The following is a 26,053-nucleotide window of genomic DNA, read 5'->3' on the forward strand; positions in this document are numbered from 1 at the left end:
CTTAGCCAGCTCTCAGAATGACAGCTTCCATCCCCCCCCCCAGCTACAAGAACAACTTTTCAAGCCCTCCCCTCCTCGCTGCAACAGCTACTTTCCACCTGTGCATTTTGCAGCCCACCCCGCCCCACTGCAATACACAGCAACTAACCTCCCCGCATGGGCGCCACAGCCCCCCTTCCCTTGGTTGCACAGGAATAACTAAATGCCCTGCACGTCCTTCTCCTCTCCTCCCCTGCTGCACTAGTGCATTTTAGCAGCCGTGGCCCCCCCTCCCTCAGCTGCTCTTCAACAACTAAATGCCCTGCATGGCCCCCAACCACTCCTCCTGCCTATCCCCCACACAGAAGCTTACTCCCCATCTCTTCCTTTGCTTCATGCTCCATGTCCAGTTGCTGAGAGTTTTCACAGACATTGGGACTTGAGAACAATTCTTTTCTGCCTGGCGCACTGGTTTCCACCGGATTGACCCTAAGCCCTTTGTCCGTTTCTACCTCTTCATTCATAACTTCTGCTCTGGGGACACGTGTTTCTGGTGACTCTGTGCTGTGGGAGCACTATTGGAAGTATCCACACTCCTCTTGGATGTGGACGTAGAGATCCCACCCAGGATTGTGTCCATTTCTTTATAAAAACGGCTTATTTTGGGTGCAGCACCAGACCTCCTTCACCCTCTGGTTTGCCTGCCTGAGTTCCTTTATCCTGGCTCTGCATTTTAAGGTGTCCCGTTCATACACTTTCTCACACAGGGCTTTTGAAATGTGACCGTGCTTGTTCCAGTTCCTGTGGGTCACTCACAGCTGTGATTGCACCGATTCTTCACCCCATCCACCAATAAGATCCAAAAGCTCTGCATTGCTCCAAGCAGGAGGGTTTCTTGAGCGTTACCAGCCCTGGCTTGCTGAGAAGATGCCATGAGGAACGCTGCATGATGAGCCAGAAGCACCTCTGTACAATGAGTCAGGACCACCACTACACTTTGACCCAGACAACAAGAAATGGATTTTTAAAAGTCACAGGTTTTGCAAATGGGAAGTGCACATCTGTTTACATGTCTGCAGAGCAGCAGAATTCAAATTTTGGCCAGAGTGGCTAATCTGGCCTGTGAGAAACTTTCTGGAGTCCAATAAACTCAACAACAAGTCTGTTAATAGTACACACTACATGATTGTCAACAATGAAGGCAGGGGAGAGTCACCAAAAATGGGGGGACTTTCATATATTGCAGTGTATGCTCTTGGGGTTTTGTTGCCAGGAAGGGATTTTTGGCAACACGACTTGCTAAGGCATAAACTCTGCTGTCTGCTGTTTGAAGTCTTCCTTCCAGCTTGTATGCTTTCATTGGTCAAGGCTTTTAGATTTGTGGGTTTTGTTTTTATATTTGTAATTTCTTGATCTTTTATATGCTGCTATGTAAAACCACTTCCAGTTGTCGTCATCTTACTTAAACCACTTATTTTCCTGCCCTTAAATTGTTGTAGTTATAGTAAAGTTTAAGATCCAATTCTGACCTAATAAGACCCTCTTTTTCTAGCTGTTCACATACCTCTTTTATTTTCTTTATTTCTAGAACAGAAGTTTTTAATATATTGTGGCAAGGTCCTGGCTCAGGCCCCTTACCCTGGGACACCTTCTGATCCACGAATCAGCCGGAGACCCTCTCTGGTGCAGTCACTTGTGCCTTTTATTGTCAGCTTCCTTCTACCTTCTATTTACAAAGCTTTTTGGATTACAGCAAACTCAGCCAGCCATTTAAAAAAATTCTGTAGCCACAACTCTTCCTCTCTCTCCCCAGAAACTCTATCCTCGTTTCTCCAAAATTAACAAAAAATTATGTCTGTTGCCCATTTTAGAACCACTGGACCCCGGGTTCTTTTGTGCTTCTTGATTTAAGTGAAAGTAACAGCTTTCAGCTTGCTGGTTGTGTTAAATGATGGATAAGGAGTGGTGTCTCCTCTGAGAGGCTATGTGAATAAATAAATAGCAGCCCTGATGACATCTAGGGCAGTTAATTATTGTCCTTTATAGAAATCAATGAGGAAGGAACTAATACCTTTTTAGGGTAAATGAGAGCATGAAATTAAAAACCAGGTGTAGACAGATTCAGGAATAAAAGAAAAAGCATCAGGTGTGATCTATGGTGTACAAAGAAATAACTAACTCCCAATGCAGTAGCCAATTGCTTTTATCAAATAATAAAAATGGTTCAAACTGTTTACAGTTAGGACTCCTCCTTTCCTTTTCTGACCAAACATAACTTGAGAGGCTGCATCTTGTCCACCTACTACAGCCAGTTTCCTTCCCGCAAACAATGTGTTTGGCTCAGCATGCATGTCAGGGCTATTCTAGTCATGTGTGTTCTATGCTTTGATGTATCAATATAGCTCCTAGCCAGTCATTTCTTCTTCTCTGGCCTGGCTGTTCCCAGTAGTCTGCTTCTCAGGCACCCATGTCACGGAGACCTTTGGGGTACTGGGGTTATTTTTACTTTTTGGGGAGTCCTAGTGGACTCATGGCTCAGACTTGTCAAACATTTTATTCTGTGCCACTTTCCTCAGTTGTTGGTTCTGGGCTGATGTCTGAGTGAGCTGATTTTCACAGATCTCAAAATTGCAGGGCAAGACTCCATTTATTAAAGCAAGCAAAGTTTTACAATTTGATTTTTCACATCAATTGATTACAGGCAGTCCCCGAGTTACGCGGATCTGACTTATGTCGGATCCACACTTACGAACGGGGCTTTTCTCGCCCCGGAACTCACGGGCGGCGGGACCACCCAGACGCACAGCGGTCCCGCCACCACGTCCTCCGGGGCGAGAAAATCTGCTCCGGGTGTCCCTGGTCTGCTGGGGGGGTCCCCAGCAGACATGGGACACCCCGAGCAAAGCCACAGAGGCAGGGTCCCGTACCTCCAAGGCTTTGCTCCGGAGCAGAGGCGCGGGACCCCACCGCCCCCGCGGCTTTGCTCCGGGTCTTCCTGATCTGCTGGGGGGGGGGGAGCGCAGCTAGTGCCCCCCCCCCCCCCAGCAGACCAGGCTTTTGTTGTGGACGCCTGGGGTAGAGCAGCTGGGGTGCTGCCGGGTTGGTCCTGGGGGGACCTACCTGGCAGCGCCCCAGCTGTTCTGACCCAGGCTCCAGATTCAGCCGCTGTTGAAACTGATCAGTGGCTGATTCCAGGAAGCTGGGGGCAGAGCAAGTCTGCCTCGGGCTTCCTGTAGTCAGCCCCTGGTCAGTTTCAGCAGCAGCGGCTGAATCTGGAGCCAGTTCCGACTTACGTACAAATTCAACTTAAGAGCAAACCTATAGTCCCTATCTTGTACGTAACCCGGGGACTGCCTGTACATAGTTCCAGGGTGGCGTGCCTCACATATACCATAGGTAGATGGTGCCTTTTCATTGATTTTTTTTCCTTCAGATTTTAGTATCTAAATCATACATATTAGTAAAATACTAGGAATGTGTCTATCCTGCATAAGAGTGTTTGCTGTTTCTTGTACCCCTCTACAGTCTTTCATGAGTGATCCTTTGCAGAGACAGGCTGTGGGCCTCCACTTCAGTTAAGGGAAGAGTCTTTATGACTCTGCTACTCTGAGACTAGATCCATAGGCTTCAGTGCCCCGATTTCTTGCAGTAACCTTCTATTCGGAGCTTTATATTCATAAAATATATGCAGCAACACAGTTCAACATTTTTGAAACAAAGTGTTATTTTATTAGTTAACAGGAACACAATAGAAAGATAAATTACTTGAAACAAGAACAAGCACAACAAAAAGGCCTACACATGTCGATCTTTTGTAAACTGAGTTCCTCCCTTTGGGTAAGTTCCATTTGGCCCTAAGCATCTCTAGTCCTTGGCTGGGAAATCCAGCCTACCCACCCCTACAACATTCTCTATTACATTCACAGCTGTTGCTGCCTGCTCACTCCCCTTTCTCTGTAGGCACTGCATAGGATTGCATGCAGTGGAGAAGTCAGTTAAGAGTACTGGGAGTTAATGACTTGGGTGAAAAGTGTGTCCCTAATCCAAAATTCATTTATTTTTAATAAAAAACATTGGTAAGGTGAATTTCCCCAGAACTCTCACCAGCATACAATCTGCAGTTTCATTAAAGTTGACTTGAAAATAGGGATGTAAAAGTGTACACATGTAAACAGTTAAACAATGAGCCTGGTTACACACAGGTGTCCCACACCCCTGCTGCTTCTTCTGTATCAGAGGCAGTGTGGGCAGAGGGGAGAGGAAGAAACAGGGCAGGTAGGAGCCAGTGAGTACGGGGAGCCGGCTTTTAAGTTAGCTGCAGGAGCTGCCGCCTCCTGTGTAAACATGTAACCGCTGAAAATGTCAGCAGTTACACGTTTACCTTAATAAATGCATTTTAACATCCCTACTTGAAAATATATTTGTTTTGCAGAGGCAAGAAGTACAACCTCAGTTGGAGGTGTGTGTACCTATCAAAGTGTTATGCTATAGCTTCCACCATGGTATTTGAGCATCTGTATATCTGTCAGTTTTTCAGAGTAGGGTACAGCTTCTGGATATTGCTTTGATTGACTCCGAGAGATTGTGGGTGAGATTCTGTGCTGCATCACTGGGAGGTTAAGCACAAATTTGCTTGCCAGTCCTGGGCTAAATTATTAGTAAGCTCTGCCCTCTTTTCCACAGCACTATTAGAATCTCTGTAACACTGTGCTGGGGACTTGCCTTTCACATTCCCTTCCTGTTCCCAGCCCCACCCCAGCACCCACTGCCCATCTGTGCTTGTGAAAGAGTCCTATGGGACATCCTGTGCCTGCTGTTTTCTTCAGTTTCTACTCAAGATAAGTTCTTCCTCAGTGATATCCAAGACTCTTGGAGTCCTTTAAGCTGCTCTAGACTTTTTACCTGGCTTAAATGGGCCAGAGTGGAGCTCAGGGTCTCATACATACTCTTGTGTATTTTAAAAATTCTTCCAAAGGTATAGTAATGATTACACACTTAATTTGGTTTTCTCCTAGTTGAAGTGTTTATATATTGTTTAAGCTTCTAAGTGGTCTTATTTGTTCCAAATGTTTTTGAATAAATAATAAAGGAAATATAATTGATTGTATGGAGCTTTTGTGTTCCAAGGTATATTTCATAAACTTCTCAAAATGAGACACTATATACTAAATGATCATAACTAGAAATTTAAATTAAAAGTAATTGCCATCACCAGAACTTTGTTCTTTCTGTGCTGACCATTACAAGTAAACACTTGATAATGTAGCATTCATCAAGACACCTTTTGAATGTATTAGTGCTAACAGTGGGGGGTGGAGTGGTTGGTAAGACTGATTCTTCATGGCTTCTGCTATACTTTAGATCCGGGTTTCTCAACTAGTGGTACAAGTACCCTTACGGGTACTCGAGAGAAGTCTGGGAGGTGCATCAACACAACTGAAATTTGGAGAAAACTGAATTTTTGTTTTAAGTTTTACAGCACTTTATTATTTGTGTACTTTTTATATCCAAAAATTTCATTGCCTGCCCGGCTATGATTAAGTTGTTTAAACAAATGTGTTGCAATGGTAGAAAAAAAAGTGTGTGTCTGAAAACTGTAGGCAATGGGGGTACTTAAAATTTTTTTTTTTGAAAAGGGGGTACTTTATATAAAAAAAAAAAGGGTTGAGAAACTCTGCTTTAGATTATGATTTGGCCCCTTTCCTATCACTTCTACAATACTCAGTTACATGAATCTGTTAATTGTGAAAGCAACGCTTCTTGCTTACCACTGGCAAATTGTTCAAGTTTTGGTGGAATACATTTTCTGTTTTCTTTTTTATCTCTACCTCTGGTTTTGCATTCCTTCCTCTGGGCTGTGTCTACATTGGCACCCCTTTCCGGAAAAGGGATGTTAATATAGACTTTGGAATAAGCAAATCCGCAGGGGATTTAAATATCCCCCGCGTAATTTGCATTAACATGGCTGCCGCTTTTTTCCGGCTTGGGGAAAAGCCAGAGAAAAGCGCCAGTCTAGATGTGATTCTCCGGAAAATAAAGCCTTTTCCGGAGGATTTCTTATTCTTACTTTCAAGTAGGACTAAGAAATCCTCTGGAAAAGGCTTTATTTTCCAGAGAATCACGTCTAGACTGACGCTTTTCTCCGGCTTTTCCCCAAGCCGGAAAAAAGCGGCAACCATGTTAATGCAAATGCCGCGGGGGGATATTTAAATCCCCCGCGGATTTGCCTATTCCAAAGTCTACATTAGCATCCCTTTTCTGGAAAGGGGTGCCAATGTAGACACAGCCCTGTAGTTTATCTTTGTCTCCTTTCTTCCTTTGTTTACCTGACCAGCTACAGGCATGTAGCCCCACAGCTCAAACTGTCTGGCAGCCTGCTAGCCCCTAATCCTGACACACCGCATGCAGCTGGCATACCGGAGGTTCTCTACTGTGTCCAAGATCCTTGTGATTCACTTTAAAAGTGTGATAGTATTTATGAAAATAGTGTTGTTTTTACTCTTTTGATGGCTTAGTATACACATCAGAACCTTCCAAAGCCATGAAAATCTCATCATTTATATTCTGCCATAAATAAGTTGCATTCAAGTAACTCTAGAACAATGAAGCCCAAAAAGAAGGGAAATAAAAACTAGGATTTGCAGCTGAAAATAAAGAATGATGTATTTTTATGCATGGTTAAAGACAAAATGTCAAAGGAAAGCTGTTGATGATATTCTTTTAGAATTTGAGCTCATGTATTGGGATGTGGCTATTTAATTAAGTTAAAATAATATTGAAAACCCCCTACATCATTAGATTTTTTTTAAATGTCTGTGTGAGATGGGAATAACTCTTCTTTGCTCTGGAAATAATATATTGTGAATACCCTGTATTATTAACAAACTTTGAAATGGTTAGTAATTTTTGTTCTTTTCTGATTTTATAAATTACTGATGTCAATGCCATTTCACAGATTAGCACCAGATATGCTTGAATATTAGGATCTTCAACTGTTTTCTCCCCTGAGCACAGAATTAAGGGCATTATTTCCCATAATATTTCTAAATCTTTATAGATTTTAAAATGATTATTGAAATGCTTTTATATTGGAAGAACACTTCCTAATGAAAGTAAAGAAAAAACAGTGTATCACATACATGTGTAACCCACTGAATTTTGATTACAAAAGTAGCCACTCTAATTCCATTTTACATCAGGACTGTTTTTACAGCTGAACACCCACTGTGGATAATAATTTATAAAAGAAATATGCAAAGTTGGACCATCAGGGATGCCAGTATGCTGAGTTCCCCCAGTTTGGAATAAAGACCACAATTCAGTAAAACTGCATGGCCTAAAGCAAACAAATAAAAAGTTTATAAAAAGGCAATTTGAGAGTTAACCAAAACTTGTCATAAATCTAAACATATTATCATTCTAGCACATACTATGCAAAGAAATATAATAGTATCAAATGTACAGTTTTTTTCACTATCAAAAGGTGCTAAGGCTACAAAACCTATGCATTTAAAACACCCACCACTGATTTGGCCTTTGTCACCACATTCTCCTGAGCTGAAAAACAGCAAGCACCCTATTCTTTGAATAGCTTGGAATCTTTCTTCACTTTCTTATTTCTTGTGGTTATCTTCCTGGTGAAAATAGTAAAAGGAAGCCTGTCAGCATCAGCCTTCAGGGCAGAAATCTCCTCTGCTCAGATATTGCTCTGTCTGTCTCTGGGTCAGTTGCCAACTTTCATGCTGTAAATAAGCATGCCAGCTTTCACAATAATGCAAAAACCAAGCTAATTCTGTTTCAAAACAAGGCCAAAACAAGCTGATCCCTAGAAGAACCTCAAATCTCTATGTGACTGGGTCCCCACGGGCTCTGTGTGGGATCAGCGAGCCCCTTCCCCAGCACCATGTTGCGCCTAGCCAGGCTGGAGCCAGCCCTACCAGGCTCTCTCTTCCCCAGCCCAGGAGCTGCAGGCGAAGGGCTGGGCCGGGCTGGGCTGGGAAGAGACTCCCGCCCTTCCTCTTCCCCCCCCCCCCCCCCCCGTCCCAGTGATGCTCCTGGGGCCTGGAAGTCCCAGTGCTGCGGGTCTACCAGTGAGTACGCTTGGGGCACAGGTATGTGAGGGTAGAAGGGGGGCATGAAGGAGGATGCAGGGCAGGATGGGAGGGGGCAGGGGTTGCACTGAGGGACATGGGGCGATGCGGGGGATCATGGGGCTAAGGGGAGTGGGCTGGAGCAGAGTGAAGATGTGAGGGGAGATACAATTTTACTTTGCAGAAGCTGCACTTTCTTTACTCTCCACTTCTTTGCCTCCATCCCCAACTATCTATTTGGCTGCGTTCTCACCCTATCACCTTTTCTGCATTACTCCCTCTTGTACCCCCAGCCCATACCCTCATGCAGCCAAACTCTCTTCCAGATCCTGCCCTTCTCGTCCAGTTTTTCACCTCACCTCCCACCCAGATTCTGCATTCTTATCTCACTTGATGGCAGTCCTGTCCTATATATTGAATCCCTCATTTTTGTTCCCACCCCAGAGCATAAGGGGGTCCACAAAATCCACTAGCTCTGGAACCCCAGAAAAGTAAATCTGGCCTATGGGAAGCCTTGAACCTCAGTCCTCTCTGTCCCTTCCCCTCACCCCTTGGGGCTGGAGTGCCAGAGGAGTGAGGTGTCTCAGTTGGGAGATTTAGAGGTTTTTTTGCTTCTCACTTGTCTGGTCCCCAACTGACTTTTCTGTGGGTCAGTAGCCCCCAACCCAAGAAGGGTTCCCCACCCCTGCCATAAATAAAGAAAACATTGAAACCTTTTGTAATGTACATAATATTTTACTTTATTGAAAATGAAATTTGATAAACTAATGAGAGAGTTAAAATGCTTAGTCTGTTTAATAATTTAAAGTAAACCATTCTCCCCAGCTCCAACACTAGCAAAATGGTTGGGGTATAATTATGTAATTAACAGTGAGTTTCCATTAGCAACTGGTAGGCCACGGAAAGGTTTGCATTGACTAAAGTGGCCCACTGGGTGCGCAGTGGAGAGACCCTCCCCCCCCCCCCCCCCCCCATCCACCCGGGAGAGCGGCATGGCCCAGGGCAGGAGAGTTAAATCTTGGCACATCACTTGGGAAAGGTTGCTGACCCCTGAATTAAAGTGTCCATGCTAAGTGAGGCTAATAGAGTGGACTAAAAATGCCTGATACTTATCTTGTAATATCGGGCATTTATAGCCCACTCTATTAGCCTCATTTAGCACAGACACGCTAATCGACACTCTAATTAATTGATTTCCCCCCACACACACACTTTTCTTTCCCTCCCCAATCCCTCTTTTTCTGCTATTTATTTGCAACTCTGGACCCCTTGCTCCATTCATCTGAAGAAGTGGGTTGTGCCCATGTAAGTTCTTGATACCATCTATGTTTTTTGTTAGTCTGTAAGGTGCTGCAGGACTACTTTCAGTTTAAGATTTTTCAGTTGCAAACTAACACAGCTACCCCTCTGAAACCCACAGGGAGGTGATGCAGCAGCTGGAACCAAATGCTCATTACCTGTTGAGCTTTCTGATTGGCCAGGCTTGGGGACAGACAGGAGCTGGGAGCCAATCAAAAACAAAAATAGCAACAAGCTACAATCTACTTTAACCTGATAAGCCAAAAAGTAGGTCACTTTTGGAAATGCCTTGCTAAGCATGCTCCAAGGGCTGATGAGTTACCTCCCTCTTTCCCCTTTGCCCACATCCAGACTGGCTGAAGTTTGTGGACAGCTGTTGCACTCTTCTGACCACTACCATAAAGGAGCAGCAACAGAAGATTTGTTGCATATACATAGCTGTGTATTTCAAAAGTTATGACCCTCAGTATTTAGTAGAGTATTGATTTTTCTAAATGTGGTGTACAGTTTATTTTAGAATAATCAGTTTAGAAATTTTAGAAAAAGAACCTCACATAAGATTTTAGGAATTATTTATTTTTTTACTACAGTTGTACTTTTCCACTAACAGATTTAATAGTATACCTTACTCTTGTATCAGAAAAAAACACATTACCTTTTTCCAGAAGTACACTTTCTCAGAGAAGAGAAAGCGAGTCATTACTCTCTTACTAGTTTTTGATTAGAAAAACTAAAGACTATTTTGGAAATAATGTCAGATGTTAACCTACTGAAAGATTATGTCCTTTCTATTTGTGATCCAGGCGACTAATACAATACTTTTCATTATTTTCTGCAGATCTGAAGAGGGAAGCCAGTATCTGTCACATGCTGAAGCATCCCCATATTGTTGAATTGTTGGAGACCTACAGTTCAGATGGAATGCTTTATATGGTGTTCGAATTGTAAGTTTCCTTCTTGGTTTTTATCACTGTGTTATTTAAGTAATGACTAGAATTGGGCAATATTTTTCAGTTGAATACTTTCTTTCTCAAAATTGGAAGTTTCTGGGCAGCCAGAATTATTTATGAATTCATGTAGAATTTAGTAAATATTTTTGGCTAATAAAATTGAATTTGAAGTCAAAATATTTTTTCAACATTTTCAAAACTTTTCATTTTGAAACCTTTTTAGGAATGTGTCTGGATTTATTTCAAAAATATAGGATAAACAACTTGAAATTAAACAAATCAAAGAAAAAATCGTTTACATGAAATTAAACCATTTTTAAATGTCTGGTTTAGCCTGGAAACTGACAAATTAATTACTTGGTCAGCTCTAGTAACAAAAATATGTTAAGCATAGCAGATGCAATTTAAATCATGTCAATATTTAATATTTGTTGTAGATTTAAAATGAGATTTCCCAATTATTTGTGAAGTACAAAGTGCATCAGTTTTTAGAGTGACACTTTCTTTTAAAAGCACCATGTTTTAGGTATAAAAGTTAAGTTAGTTTACAATGCTTCCTTGAGAGACATGCAACAAAATTATTCTGTTGTATGATCATCCAAAAATGATCCTAATTCTCTTTACAACAGGCTGTTTCTAAATTATTTTTTAAATTGTACCAGAAAAAAAGCAATTGGCTAACATTTTTGAAACCTAGATATCTAAGGTTTATTTCTTCAATACATTTATAGCCCCTGCTTGTAAATGGCCTAATTTTTAAAGACACTGAGTACCTGTAGCTCCCATTAACTTCATTGGTAGATGAGCTTTCCCAGCACTTCTGAAAATTAGGCCACATGTTTAGATGTTGGAATACAAATTTAAAAGTTTAACTTTAGGCTCCTCAGTTTAAAAATATTGGCCATTTCTTATCAAAATAATAGCTGTAGACTGTATCAATACCATCAGCAAACTTTCACAATAAACATTTTTTAACAAAAGGTTTTGAATTAGTCATGCTCAAATATTTTCAGGAGTTTACATCTATCAATAGATTTGAGAGCAAATGTGGCTTTACATTTTTTTGTATTCTCAGTATAGAGAGAAATGGGCAGAGAAGACTGGTTTTAGCTTCCAACTTGCAAGTGACCACAGAAAACAAGACACATACAGGCAGTCCCCGAGTTACGCCGACTTATGTCGGATCCGCAGTTACGAACGGGGTTTGCTCCGCGTCTCCCTGGTCTGCTGGAGACCAGCAGTCCAGGGAGACGGGGAGCAAAGCCTCTGAGGACGCCAGCAGCGGGACAGCCGCGGCGCGTCTGGGCTGTCCGCTGCCCGCGTGCTCCGCAGCTTTGCTCCCCATCTCCCTGGTCTGGTGGTCTCCAGCAGACCAGGGAGACACGGAGCAAACCCGGTTCGTAACTGCGGATCCGACATAAGTCGGATCCACATAACTCGGAGATTGCCTGTATGTGTCTTGTTTTCTGTGGTCAGTTGCAAGTTGGAAGCTTGGTCTCCAGTTGGTCTCCACTTGCAAGTTGGTCTCCAGCAGACTAGGGAGACGTGGAGCAAAGCCGCGGAGCACGCGGACAGCCCAGACGCGCCGCGGCTGTCCCGCTGCCGGCGTCCTCAGAGGCTTTGCTCCCCGTCTCCCTGGTCTGCTGGTCACCAGCAGACCAGGGAGACGCGGAGCAAAGCCGCGGAGGACCCGGGCGGCGGCACCGCGGTGCGTCTCGGTCCGCCGCCCACGTCTCCCTGGTCTGCTGGTGGGGGAGGGGCGGGCGCAGCTAGTACCCCCCCCCCCCCCAGCAGACCAGGCTTTTCTCCGGACGCCTGTGGTAGAGCAGCTGGGGCACTGCCAGTTCGTCCCGCAGCGCCGCTCTGGGTGCTACTGGACCAACCCGGCAGCACCCCAGCTGCTCTGCCCCAGGTGTCCCCAAGTCAGCCTCTGCTGAAACTGACCAGCGCTGACTACAGGAAGCCCGAGGCAGAGTTGCTCTGCCCTGGGCTTCCTGGAATCAGCCGCTGATCAGTTTCAGCAGCAGCTGACTTGCGGACGCCTGGGGTTCTTAAGTTGAATCTGTATGTAAGTCGGAACTGGCATCCAGATTCAGCCTGTTGAAACTGATCAGAGGCTGATTCCAGGAAGCCCGGGACAGAGCAACTCTGCCTCTGGCTTCCTGTAGTCAGCTGCTGGTCACTTTCAGCAGCGGCTGAATCTGGACGCCAGTTCTGACTTACATACAGATTAAACTTAAGAACAAACCTATAGTCCCTATCTTGTACGTAACCCGGGGACTGCCTGTAATTAGAGTCTGATATTATCATCACACAAAATTCACCGTTTACTAAAATAATAGTGGTTTTTCATCACACATTACTCTACTAATTTAAAGTGGGAAAGTCCAAGATGGAATGAAGATGACAAAAAGTACATTTTGTTCGTTAATGTGTGTCTATCTCCACCTACTGGTTAGAAGAGATTTTACTCAAGGGTCTGGAGAGATAGGAGCTTCAGTTTTCAAATATACATTTTGTTCAGTACAAATGTTATATGGGGCTCTTTGCCATATTTTTATTTTATATCTATCTTTCTTTAAATCCCACATTATAGGGATGGCAATATTATTCAGTTTTGGGTATGATATTCCTAGTAGGGTGCATCTAGGAACACGTGTCACCCCTATTAGGAATCTGTTTATTGGGTATGGTTTGCATTTTCTGTAAGGAGGGAAGGGATGACAAAAGGGGAGATAAATATATGTAAACACCCTTTTAACTGTAGATTTGAGGTATTTTTGTAACTCTAATGCTATGAATTATCAAATCAATCATGAACATTTTTGTTTTTATATTACTAGTTTTTAAAAAGAAGTTAAAGTTTATTGAGGCAGTTTGGATACTCCTGTTAAATTATAGTGTTTCACCTCATGAAAATGGTTTTTTTTTGTTTGAAAATAATCATTTTACCTATCATTGTTTTAAGGGAGAGTGTAGTAATACAGTTTTTCAGCAGTTTACAATTTCTTGCTCAACAATAACTGTTAAAAATGGCTGATTCTCCCCCCCCACACACACACACCCGCCATTTGTGTTATGACTAGTTTTCATGAGTTAAGTCTGATAGCTAATTTGGAGTGGGGGACTCAGTTACAAATGATTGAAAAATCACCTCCTGAAGAATGCAAAATGAAGCTTCTTCTGCACATTTATCAAAGCCTATAGAATTTTTGTCCTCTGTTCCAAATGGTAATGTTCCTTCCTAGCCTGACAAGAACAGGAGAGTTTTCAGGCTTTGGGAATAATATTCAAGGAGGGGAAAACACACACAAAGTAAAATAATGCTGTTCCTTGCTCTCCATCTTCTCTAAATCCTTCTAAATTCACTCCTTCTCCCTGTACTTCATACCTTGAACAATGGGGATTTCATTTTCTGTTTTACCACTCCCCTGCACACCCAGGCCATGCATATACATACACTATTGCCATCTGGTGCTTTTCTTTGTCTCCCTGCTTTCTATCAATCTGTGTTTATGGTTTAGGTCCCTACTGGCCTACCCTGCTTAAGTAGAGCAAGCCACATATTTTTTCAATATGGTAAGCTGTGTTGGCACTCTCACCAGTATTCACAAATGCACTTTGCATATATGCTAATAGAATCATCTCCACTTATAATAGGGTTATCTCTGAAGTTGAGAATCAGGAAGTAGGAGGACAGTAAAGATGTGGCCTAAGAAATCATTGCCTCAGATTTGAGGGTTTTTTAAAGCCATGTCTGTTTACTTATGATATGTTGACTGCCAAGTATTTTTTTTTCTTTCTAAGCAATAAATTACATGTAGTACTGATGGTACTTTATTCTGCAAGTCCCAGAGCACAGGGCCAAGGGTTTTAATTACAGTACTGTAAAATGATTATGTATACCTTAGGGACACTCACTGTAGTAATTAAAAGGATTTTTTAAAAATTGGAAATGTAAACAGGAGTTTACATCTATTTTACCATTCTGGTAGCTGAGAATTATGGTACAAATACTCTGAATTGGCTTTTAAATAACATAATCTTACTGATATTTAATATTAGTATACAAAAATCTTCACTGTGAAATAGTTTTGTTACACACACAACATAGCTGACACAATTCCAAACTGGAAGTAGTGAAAAGAAAAATCACGTATAAATACATACCCTGTCTTTCATCCACAGACATTCCTCAGTCACACTAAAGCTACTGTACATTGCATGTACTGGAACTGAAACTCCGCCCTTCCCTCTAGCTTCCCTTTTCCATATACTTTTTATTAAATTACCCGATCCTAACACTATTTGTTGTGAATAATCAGTGATGTGTTGTGCTGGGTAGGAATAGTTTGATAAAGGCGGGTAATGGAAAGATGATGTTCATAGCAAGCTAAGATTGTGGTGTGTGGTATGCAATATTTAGTAGTTGTGGCAATAAGATGTGTACCACTGGGCAGAGCAGAGAAGAGAGTTTACATTTGGTGGCTTAACTTTTTCTTGGTGTTTATATCATCTATATTATGTCTGTAACAGATCTAACAGCTTCACAGTGATGTATGTTTATTGAAATTGCTTACATTTTAATTTTTTTATTTTTAAAAATTCTTAAGTGGCTGCTTGACACTGAGCAAAGTGGGAGATGGCTCACCTGTGGGGTGGATGTAAATGCAGCAGCTGATGAGGACCTCATGCACTGTTAGTTGCTGCACATGAACATTTTGTGTTCAAAGCCATACATAAAGCTTTCTCTGTTACGCACAAAATGTACCATCTGCTGCTCCTAAACTGCACCTGAATTTTTACACAGTAACAGCAGCAAATATATAAAATTGTACATAACATTGAATTATCAGCAGACAGTTTACACAGCATCATGTATGCAGCAGAATGTGCAGTTTCTGTTCACTATGATTGGTACATACTCTTTCAGCTACTAGAGTGACTACTGAAAATTACCCTAAACCAGTCATGTCAAACATGCAGCCTGTGGGCCACATGTGGCCCAATCTAATTTTTTTGTGGCCCACGACTACATCTTTATAAGTTATCTAAGTGCGGCCTGCCCAGTTACATTGTTTATAACAGGGGTGGCCAACCTGTAGCTTCTGGATTACAGAAATGCAACTCCTGCTGGTTCTGAGCTGTGCATCCGGACTGCTCAAGGCCAGCCGCTCTGTGCACATGCCCCAGAGCCTGGAGGGAGAAGCGCGTGGTGGTGGCTCGGTCGACGCTGAGGGTGCCTGGCTTGAGGGGAGGGGGATTGCGTTGGGGGCGGGGCTGGGAGAGCCTGGCTCTGGAAGAGGGGTGAGGCATTGGGTGCCTGGCTCTGGGGGCCTGGCTCTGGGGGAGTGGAGGGGGATTGGGTTAGAACAGAGGGGCTGAGGGCACCTGGCTCTGAGGGAGCAGAGGGGGACTGAAGAGATCTGATAATCCGTAACTAATTATAGGCTTATATAAGGTATACCATTACAGTCATACATTATTAAGCAGCATTGCAGGCATTGTTCTGTTTGTTTGCCTCAGCGAAATACAAATAAAAAGAGACCCACTTGCTACAAAGCCTACAATATTGGCCTCCTGTGCTTCTGCAGATTCTCTGGTTTGACACCACTCAAGTTCTGAGGATGAGAGAAGTATAACCTATAATCTTAGACTTGATACTAAAGATGTGAAAAGTTAACTGGTTAACCAGTAAGCATCACCCTTAGGGTTCCAGTTCACCAATGGGGCCAGGAGCAGCTCCCCACCCAGTATGGGAGCGAAGGGGTTGGGGTTTGGAAAAAGGGGTATGGACCTGAGGGAAAGTAGGTTCTGGGACGTATATCAGGCCCACATGATCTTTTTCTCTGTGTGAGCTCAGATCTGGGTGGCTCTGGCCACTCTCCAGGAGTCTTAGTCTCTCTTCCTTTTTTACTCAAATGAGCTGGAACGGGGGGGCTATCCCACTGGGTTTCTGAGGCCCTCTTGCTGCCCCCCCAATGTGTGCCAGGATCTGGGGGGTACAGTGCTTATTTACAGGGGTTGAACCTTTCATATCCCAGTAACTTGAACAGAGTTCTGGGACTCTTTGCCTTTTGTAAGGCTCTGAGACTCCCAATTTGCCTCCTCAATGAGAGCCAGGCTCTGGAGAAGTCTTACTCCTTTGGTGGAGAGCTGATTGGGCCTATTTCATGTATGTGAGCGCTGTAAGGCACTAAGAGTATGACACTCACCAAGATTAATGAAATGGTTCATGGTGTTTCAGAGATGGTTTTATTGTATTCACCTGGAAGTGTTCTCCTTCAGTTGATATCATACAGATATGAATGGGACACTGATTCTTTCAAAGCCTCTTAGGGTGCAGATGGATATATAGGGAGCTCTTTCCCTCCATCATCCCCCTCTCCTTGCTGTTCAAAGGAAAAGGATTCTAAGTGCTCTAAAATCTACATGCTTGCATTGATTTTCTTGAAATGTGTTATGCCTTGTGGCTTTTACAAAAATTTAGAATAATTTGAGTCACTACAGCTCTAGCGTTTCAAATGTAAAAAAAAACAACCTAGGTGTGGTTTGGGAGGTGGGAATGTTTTGGCGGAGAGAGAGAGAGATAGAGATCAAGTTATTGCTGTGATATAGATCAATTGTTACCCATCGGGCATGGGACCCACTAAATATTTAGGGAACCCAAATACTGAATGCTTTTTAAGAACATGATAAATTATTTGTTTGCAGCCTCGAAGGATTACAATGCACAGACACCAGATGTTGGTTCTATACATTTGTTGAACTTAAAACAGGGGTGCCCAATCTCTGGCCCATGAAAAAATTTCATAAGGCTTGCGCCCGGCTTCAATACAATATACTAATGGCTGATTCATTATCATTTTGTCGTCATATTTACATCCTTTTAGTTTACACAAGTGTGTGTACATAGACAGTCCTGTACATAGAAACAAGCTATGTAGATAACATCCAAAACAAGCTGAACTTAATAATATGAATCAATACAGGTACTTTTAATTCTTTATAAAATATGTAAAATTTATTTGGCATGCATATTTGTAATTGTTTGGGTTGCCATAGTGTGTAAAAAGTTTGGGCACCACTGCTGTAAAGGTTTGCTACTTTCCCAGACTTAAAGGGTTGGGGTAGTAGTAAGATGTTTTGGTTTGGGGAATTTTTAGTTTACATGACCATTTGGATATATGGGTTGAACCTTTGAAATCTGGGATTCTCTGGTCCAGCAACATCATCTGTCCGAGAAAAACAGAAAATACCAGACATTTTGCATGTCTGGTATTTTCTGTTTTTTTTTTTTTTTTTGCCGGGCAGAAGACGCAATTACCAGACTATCTGGGCGAAAACCGAACACCTGGCAACCCTAGCCCTGCAAGCTGGATCCCAGTGGCAGTGGGGCGGGAGCAGAGCCAACTGTAGGGAGGCACAGTGTCCTGGGAAGCCAGTGGCAGGGGACCACCCCATATGTGGCAAATTCCCTCCTTCAGGACAGGTCAGATGCCAGACAAGGGAGGTCCAACATGTAGTTACTAAATGTGTTTTGTTTAATTATAAATTATCATACGCCTAAATCACTTTTGATATGAGCATTATACAAATGGAACATATTTCTGAAAAAAAAATTACCATAGTTGGACTTGACAGCCTATTTGTTTTCTTACAAGAACTTTTTTCATATCTTTTTACCCACAGTATGGATGGAGCAGATCTGTGTTTTGAAATTGTAAAGAGAGCAGATGCTGGTTTTGTATACAGTGAAGCTGTAGCCAGGTATGTACTCTATTTTTTAACTAATCCTTTAGTGTAAAGAGGAAAGGGTGGAATTTCACTTGTACTGATTTATGGTTCAGAATAGAAATACTCTAAAACTGTTTACACAGTCTTGTAGGGAGATCTACTATATAGCATTTTAAAGGAAACTATATATAAAAGTGGTTTCCTATACTTGAGTTGTTCTGCTCTGTGCTTGGTGTGATTGTTGGATAAAGTGCTATTTCAAAGTCAATGTTTAAGTTTTCATCTTTGCCTTTTTATGGCTGTCACAGTGGGTGGGATTTGATGGCTAATTGCCTGGTGAGACTAAACATTTCATTTTCCTGCTGGCACTGCCTCAGCAGTGTTTAGTGGTGTCAAGCTTATCCCTGTAAATGTTTTACTAACCCATTACATTTTTTAGCTTTTACTTCATGGTAGGCTACAATGAAAATGAATACAAAGTTATCAGTGGACAAAGAAATTCTATATTGCTAGCATTTAATTGAATGTTCTTTTTTTAAAAAAAATCTGCTTCTCTATTGCACTCCTTTTAAATACCTGTAGAACTCTCACCCGCACACGCCTCTGTGCATGGATAGAAAAATCCATACATGGATGGAAAAGATTAGAGGGATATTGCCCCTGACTACTCCTGCAGTCCCTGCCTCAGCCTAATGTTTTTGGCTTCTTCATTGAATTAACCTGCTCCAGCTACCGCATCAGGATTCCTCTTTTGCAAACCATAACAATTCCATGCATGGAGAAGGGATTGAGTAGGATTCAGTTGGGGATGGAGGAGGGAATGGTAAAGATATGTAGCTGTGGGGGAGCAAGGAAGAAGCAAGGGTTAGGGTTAGCAATAAAGAGGAAAGGTAACCTGGGGATGGCCAAAGAGCAATGAATGCCTTTCACTGCCGGAGCAGTGAACACTTTATTGCCTTTTCTACTCATTAGCCCTGCTCTGGTACTCAGCACCAAGAATCCCCTCTAGCAAATAGTAGTAGATTTGTCAGGTAAAGAAAAGTGTTTGTCCCCTGTCTACTTCATTACTTAAGTGTTATCCTGTCACCATCAGCTTCTTGTAGCCCATGCTGAGTATAACTTTCTTGGCTTCAGCAATCATTGATCCCTGTTCCTTTATTTTGCACCAAGAACCCCATAGCAGAGAAACTTTCTTCATCTGCTTCCCTGATATGTGAAAAAAGTATGTCAGCTATTGCCTTAATTTTTTTTTTAACTTCATACCTCCCTTCGGTCCTACAGTGCTGGTATATTTTTCTACATCAGTTAATCCTGTAAATTAGAAATATTTAAGTGTTGAAATTAAACTTTCCAGACCCAAAAAGATTAGACTTGTAGGGGGATAGAAAGAATTCTAAAATAAATTCTAAGCACATTAGAACTGAATATAGTATGGAAATTAGCTAGCATATTGATGTTTGTCCTCATTTAAATTTATGCGCGTTTGGCAATAATCTGTATGAGGTTTAATGGTAATTTAAAGGATTTAAACTGTGCTTTGTGTAAAATATAATGCAATCTTAACTACAGCACTGCTGGGATCATATCACAAGTACTTAATAGCACCCCACAGTAACATTCTGCAACAGTTTAGGACAAGAAATCTCTCTGTATATAAAAGAAGATTTTCCTGCGGGATGTCATCACATCACTCTGCATCCTGCAGCCCCTCCCCCCTCAGCCACAAGGCCTCCCTCTTTCCACCCTGCTGCTAACTCCATTAGCTCAGAGGGAGAACACTGAGGCAAACAGCTTGCGACCAGGGTGACTGTGAGTAGCTAAACCCAGAGGGTAAATTATGCTCTCCTCTCCTTCCTTGCCCATCTCCTCACGTCACCCCATGCGTGGTGCTGCCAGCTCTACGCCGCCTGAGTCGCCAAACCCCGGCAGCCCACAGGGGCCAGCACTTGGCTCCCTCTGCGAGGCGGATCGCAAGAGTCAAGCGGGGCCTGCAGGAAACCAGCTGGTTCCCAGTGCAGCACTGCCAGCTCCACACCACCTCAGCCACCAAACCGCAGCAGCCTGCAGGGGCCAGCAGTCGGATCCTCCACAGGCAGATCATGAGAGTCACGTGAGGCCCGCAGGCAGCTCATGCCGTCTCAGCCATCGAACCCCGGCAGCCCGCAGGGGCCAGTACTCTGCTTTCTAGCTGCTGGCGAGAGGCAAGTGGCCAGGGGAGATGATCCCCAAGCTGCTGCAAAAACTCAGCCATGTGACTGTACTTCATATGAGTTTCCCTCAGGGTCCTAGCAAGCACTGGGTATTCAGAGCCAGCCCTTCTGGGAGCTACTGCCCTTCTCTGTAAAGATTTCCTAGGGCAAAATGAGCCAGCATGTGCTTTAATTGTTTTGTTTCCTCGTTTCCTGAGTTCATGGCACCACAATAGCCACTCTTAAGGTCTTGCTACACTTTGTGCATCAGTTCCATGTACCATAAGTGTATGATAAAGCACTGCCCTCTGGCTTATCCACCCCTTGCTCCAGGCTGCTCCTGTGGTCCTTACATTGCTCCCCTGGGGGGCATCTTAGGACCCCAGCCCCTGCTCCTGCCCCATGCTCTGGCCTTGGCCAACTTCTGCACTGACCGGTTTCTTCCCCCTCACAGCCTGCAGCCCCTCCTCGGGCCATGCTACAATCGCTGCCAGCTGGATCAAGCCCAGAACACACACGCCCTTTCACATGACCAGTCTCTTCCCCCCGCAGCTTACAAACCCTCCTTGCACCATGCTACTATCTCCGTCCTCTCCCCTCCAGCCAAGCCCCTCCACTTGCCACCCACACCTCTGCCAGCTGCAGCCCCTCCGTACCCCACTTCCAGCCCCCTCAGTCACCTCCCTCCAGCCAAGCCCCTCCACGCGCCATACTTGCATTGCTGCTGGAAGCCTTTCCTGCTCACCAGCCTCTGTCCCCACACCCCTATCGGCTGCAGCCCCTCTATACTCCTCCACCAAGAGCATCCTCACTCACATACATGCTCATCACCCTCCAAGAACTCCTTCATTCACCTCCCCCCCGAGCCTTGTTGCGCTCTCATGCACACACACGCCAAGAGTCCCCTCTCACAACACAGTTCTGCCTCCTTGCCCCAATAAAAACTGTTCCCATGCGCCATTTATTTGTTTCATCCCAGGGACAGAGCTTTCATTGTGTTGGCCTGTATATAAATGCTCACAATGGACAATTCGGACACGGCGGCCAGGTCTATGTGGCTCGGTCTCAGTCTAGAAGATGACTGGGTATCAAAATATTCAGTAATGACAGTCCAGAAATCACAAATGTAGTATTTAATGAAGTACTGTTAAATGTAAACAATACATCCATTCATAGCTTTTTTTTCCAATGCATCTTCATTTGTTCACTTTTCTATGTAAGCAGTGCAAGGTTAACAGGCTCTCTGGCTGTGAAAGTGGCTATCTGGGGAGAGGAGGGTTGACAAACATAGTGAGCAGGGGTCCACAGGTAGGGCTGGTGTTGGCCCCCATCCTGTTGTGCCACGGGTAGGAGGGGAGGCCATAATACAGCTGCGGCGGACAAAAGGGGGTTGGTGAGCTTAACAAGCAGGGGGGACGGCCCCCTTGTAAACTTGTCTGAAACAATAGAATTTGGAAGAAAAGGAAGCAATTATTCAGACTTACAATTTATCCAGGCTATTGGTTACATTCCTAAATTCCTTTATTTTGTCTGATCTACACTAAAAAGTGAGATTAGCATAATTATGTTGTTCTGGGTGAAAAATCCATACCCTGCACAGTGTAGTTAAACCATCCCAGGTCCCCGAGTACACAGCTGTAGGTTGATAGGAAAATGCACCACCTCTGATGGAGATGGGTTACCTGTACCACTGGGAGAACCCGCCATGTTGACATAGATCTGCATTGAAGCATCACATGGCACAAGTGTGCCCTTACAGCATTTTAATTATAGACAAGCCCTTCGAATAGTGGTGGATAGCCTACGGCCCATCGGGGCTCTATGTGTGGCCCATGAGATATTTTGTTTTCCATTGCCCATGCGCAGGGTTTCCAGATTCTGCTCATTTCTGTCTGCTTAGTCTTTTTTCTATTAGTATTACTAAAGTGACATGCATGAAAAACAAGGGAATGTGGATTAAGATGTGTGCCGATTACACACAATATTGGCTATGAGAGTGGTGAACTCCCTCTGCATCCAATCAAAGCTCTGCTGTGATTCAATCAGAACAGCCCTCAAATTCTAGCTATACAAGCACAGTTAGCAAAACTACACTAGCCCAGGAGACATTCCTGGTTAAAACAGTCTTGAGGCCCACTTGCTAGCTTAGTTTGCCTATTACTGCCTTAGAATCTTTAAGAATCACAGTTGGTAAGGACATTGATTTTATTTGCTGTTTCAAAATCAGCGGGATGTAACAGTCTGCTTGGCATTAGTTCAGTATGGGACAAGAGTGCCACCTAATGAATCAAACTTATAAGAAAAGGGCTGATTTTAAGTGTTGGTAGCACAGGCAATAGCCTGAAACCCTGAGTAGGCAAAATGACAGGCATCATATATTGCTTCCATTAGCAACGTTTCTGTGAAAAGAGCTTCAGGCAGATTAAAACAGAGTAGTATTAATCAGTTTTTATCTGTTTCAAGTTCTTTATACTGAAAGTTAACTGCTAAGCCAAAGCAAAAATTCTAGTGAGTTTCTTTTTGCAGTCAGCTGTGCCTGTAAAGCCTTTGGATCATGCAGAAATTGATGTTTCTTTTTGAGGTAAAGGCTTTAAAGGCTTATGTTCTGGAAGAGGCTATGGAAAGAAACTAACTAGAATCATAAAATCCTTTGCAGTGGAGTTTGAACTTGATGTAGAGTCAGACAAGAAGCCAGCAAAGGGTTTCCAGGGAGACTGATGTGATCAGTGTGTTGTGAAAGAAAAATAACTCCGAATGTATTTGAGCTGTACAATAAGAGGTGAGAAGGCTGGAAAGGAGAATGTTACAGTTTTCTAAGTGAGAAATAATATCATGAAAGAGTCTTAGCAGTAAGAATGATGAAGTAGCAAATGTTGGGGATGTAGGAGGAGAAACTGTTTGACATGAGTCTGAATATGAGAAGCAAAGGAGGTGAGTAGAGTTAAAAATTACCAGGAGCTTGACTAGGAAGTAGATGGAGTTATAAAAAAGAGAAAATGAAAATAGGAACAGGAGATATTTTAAAAGAGGACAAGATGCTCAGTTTGACTTTTTAACTTGAGAAAATAGTGTGATTGATTTTCAAAACGAATATACGTGAGAAAGGAACTGATTTGAGATTGGAGAGAAGGGGCAAATTCACGAGGGAAGATAAATAGTTGAGTTGTCTGCAAAAGGTGGTAATTCATACTGTGGACATAGATTTTTGTAAACATCTCTTTGAGTGATTAGGTATCTGTTGGAGTTAGGAGTGTAATTCATAAGTTCTGGGTTTGTAGTTCTGTGTTCGTTTTTCTAGAGTCCCACGTAAACCTAAACTGCACCGCTGCCCGCAAGTCACATGTTGGGTAGCCCTGGAATAGTCAATACTTCTATAGACTGAGCAGAAATCTAACCTAGTCTGTGGTGGATGTGTGCCTATGTTCTAAAATTATATACCGAAGAAATTCTATTATGTATACTGAACATAAGAAGGGCCACCATACTGGGTCAGACCAAAGGTTCATTTATCCCAACATCCTATCTACCCAACAGTGACCCATGCCAGATGCCACAGAGGGAGTGAATGGAACAGGTAATCATTACATGTTCCCTCTCCTGTAATCCATTTCCAGCCTCTGACAAACAGGAGCTAGGGACACCATTCCTACCCACCCTGGCTAATAGCCATTCATAGAAACTAACCTCCATGAATGTATCTAGTTCTTTTTTGAACCCTGTTACAGTCCTGCACTTCACAACATCATTTGGCAAGGAGTTCCACAGGTTGATTGTGCACAACTGTGTGTGCATGTGCACTCATGAACCCAAAATAAAACTTTACATTGAAATTCTCCCTGATATCTATTGATTGGAACTTAAATATAGTCCTACTTCTAATCTGTAGAGCCCTGCATAGATACAAAATTTGTATCCACGGATATAAAGCATCTATATAAAAATGTACAAGGTTCTAAATTCAAAATTTGCATCCACATCCATATTTGCAAAAATGAGCCATGGATCCCCACATCAGTATCCACGAATATAAAGCTGATGTCCACAGATTTGCAGGGCTCTACTAATCTGACATCTCAGTCAATTATCTGCTGTTGTTGCTTTGGAAGACTGTCCTTTGGGGAGCTGCGTATGTGTTGATGTGAACATAGTCTGTCAAAAGGTGGCTGTAGACCCTCACCATTTGTAAGTGTTTGTCAAAGTGGTCTGTGGACCCTCTCTAAGAGTTGCTACCAGGCCGCTCTGGTTTGTTTACTTATTGGCTCCCCAGCCCCGGAGCCTTGCTGCTCCTATTGGCTGCGATTTGCCATTTGCAGCCAATGGGAGCCTCAAGGTGCCCTGGCTGCAGAGCCAGTAAGTAAACAAATCGGAGCAGCAACTTTCTCGGTGTGGGTCTGAGGACTACTTTGAGAAATGCTGCCATGCTGTAATAAAGTGAATTGCTTGACAAGTATTGGAGAAACTTATTTTCCTAAAAGATGATATTTTATAATATGGTCTCTTTTCATTAATGTCTTTTAAATGCATTATATATTAGGTTCTGTGAATGGTCAAAGTGCTAAACAAGTGGCATAATCACAGGATCAGTGGAACCAAGATCAGAACTTGTAACAAATCCTATGGTTATCCATTGGACCTCTACAAATAAGTATTGCTTATTTCTCAAGGTAGACTTCTTGAGGCTGTGACTCTCCCTTCTTCTTTTTTGTAGGGAGGCTGTCAGCTAAGTCACTGTCTTATTTTTGACTTGTTAAATTTTATGCCAAATTGATTCCTACAGTAGTGCATACTCTGAGTTGTGATGATCATGCTTTCAGATAACTTAATCATCTTATTTTAATCATCTTATTTTACAGTTTTAACTATTCAAACCTACATTTTAGATTTGGCTCTCGATTTCAGAGATTAATATTAAAAATATTTGTTTTTATTTGGGTGCCTGGTTGATTTTTGTCAAAAATATGAATGCCAGTGAAATAAGTATGTGATAAATCTCTCCTATTTGAGACAAATAGCCATGTGAATTTGTAAAAGAGTATGAGAAGCTTTTATATAACAGCTCATTGCTAAGTGCATTTAATATTTTAGAATCCATTTCCTCAGGGTACATGGAATCTCTGCTCATGTGAAATGCATGGAAGCTGATAATTTGTCACTTTATCTGCAAGAAAATCCTGTTACCATATTGCTTTCTTCAATGCACTGGAAGATCCAAAAGTTTCTTCCGTTAGCTCTTTGCATACAGCTGTTTAACTCAGTTTCCAATCTAGAAATACTCTGCAACTTGTCTTAGTCTTATATCAAAGCTGTTGACACGTGTGCAAAGAAAGATTTGAGAGGCAATTGCAACAAGTGTCCTAGGGAATGCCTTAGAAGTGAATTGCTAAAAGCTAGCAGCCTGATCTTCAAAGGAGCCAGAGCACTTGTAGAGTCCCCTTATCCCACTAGGATGTGGGCTAATCACTTCTTGAAATCAGGTCACAGATTTATTGTTTGTGGTGCCGATGAGCCACAGACAAACCTGTAGCCAAACAAGTCAGTACAAAGCAAATTTGTGCATGATGGAAAGCCTTTGTACTCTTTTGCTGATGTATTCTTGGCGTCACATAGGGAATGAAAACAACTGAAGGAGTTCAACTTTTGGAGGCTGAAGGGTAAAGCGCTCAGATCCAGGCTGAATTTAGATGGTGCAGCAATGAATATTGACTCCTCAAATAGAATGCAGGCTGAGTTTAGATCACAGCTCTCTGTTACTGGGCAGTGTGCTCCATTCCCTGGAGCCCGCTATTCTGAATCCTTGACTTAAATCATA

General features: G+C 42.8%; 1 protein-coding gene across 9 annotated transcripts in view; it reads left to right on the top strand.

The window, feature by feature from the left end:
- CASK (calcium/calmodulin dependent serine protein kinase) overlaps window positions 1-26,053 on the top strand; it is a 357,337-nt gene that overhangs the window by 116,524 nt on the left and 214,760 nt on the right. For all 9 annotated transcript variants that reach the window (XM_075912872.2, XM_075912888.2, XM_075912881.2 and 6 more), the window contains exons 3-4: window positions 10,207-10,312; window positions 18,011-18,088. In XM_075912872.2, coding sequence (XP_075768987.1) covers window positions 10,207-10,312; window positions 18,011-18,088 — 184 coding nt within the window. The remainder of the gene's footprint in view (window positions 1-10,206; window positions 10,313-18,010; window positions 18,089-26,053) is intronic.

Source organism: Pelodiscus sinensis, chromosome 1 (genome assembly GCF_052426305.1).
Source record: "Pelodiscus sinensis isolate ZL-2025 chromosome 1, ASM5242630v1, whole genome shotgun sequence".
Lineage (NCBI taxonomy): Eukaryota > Metazoa > Chordata > Testudines > Trionychidae > Pelodiscus > Pelodiscus sinensis.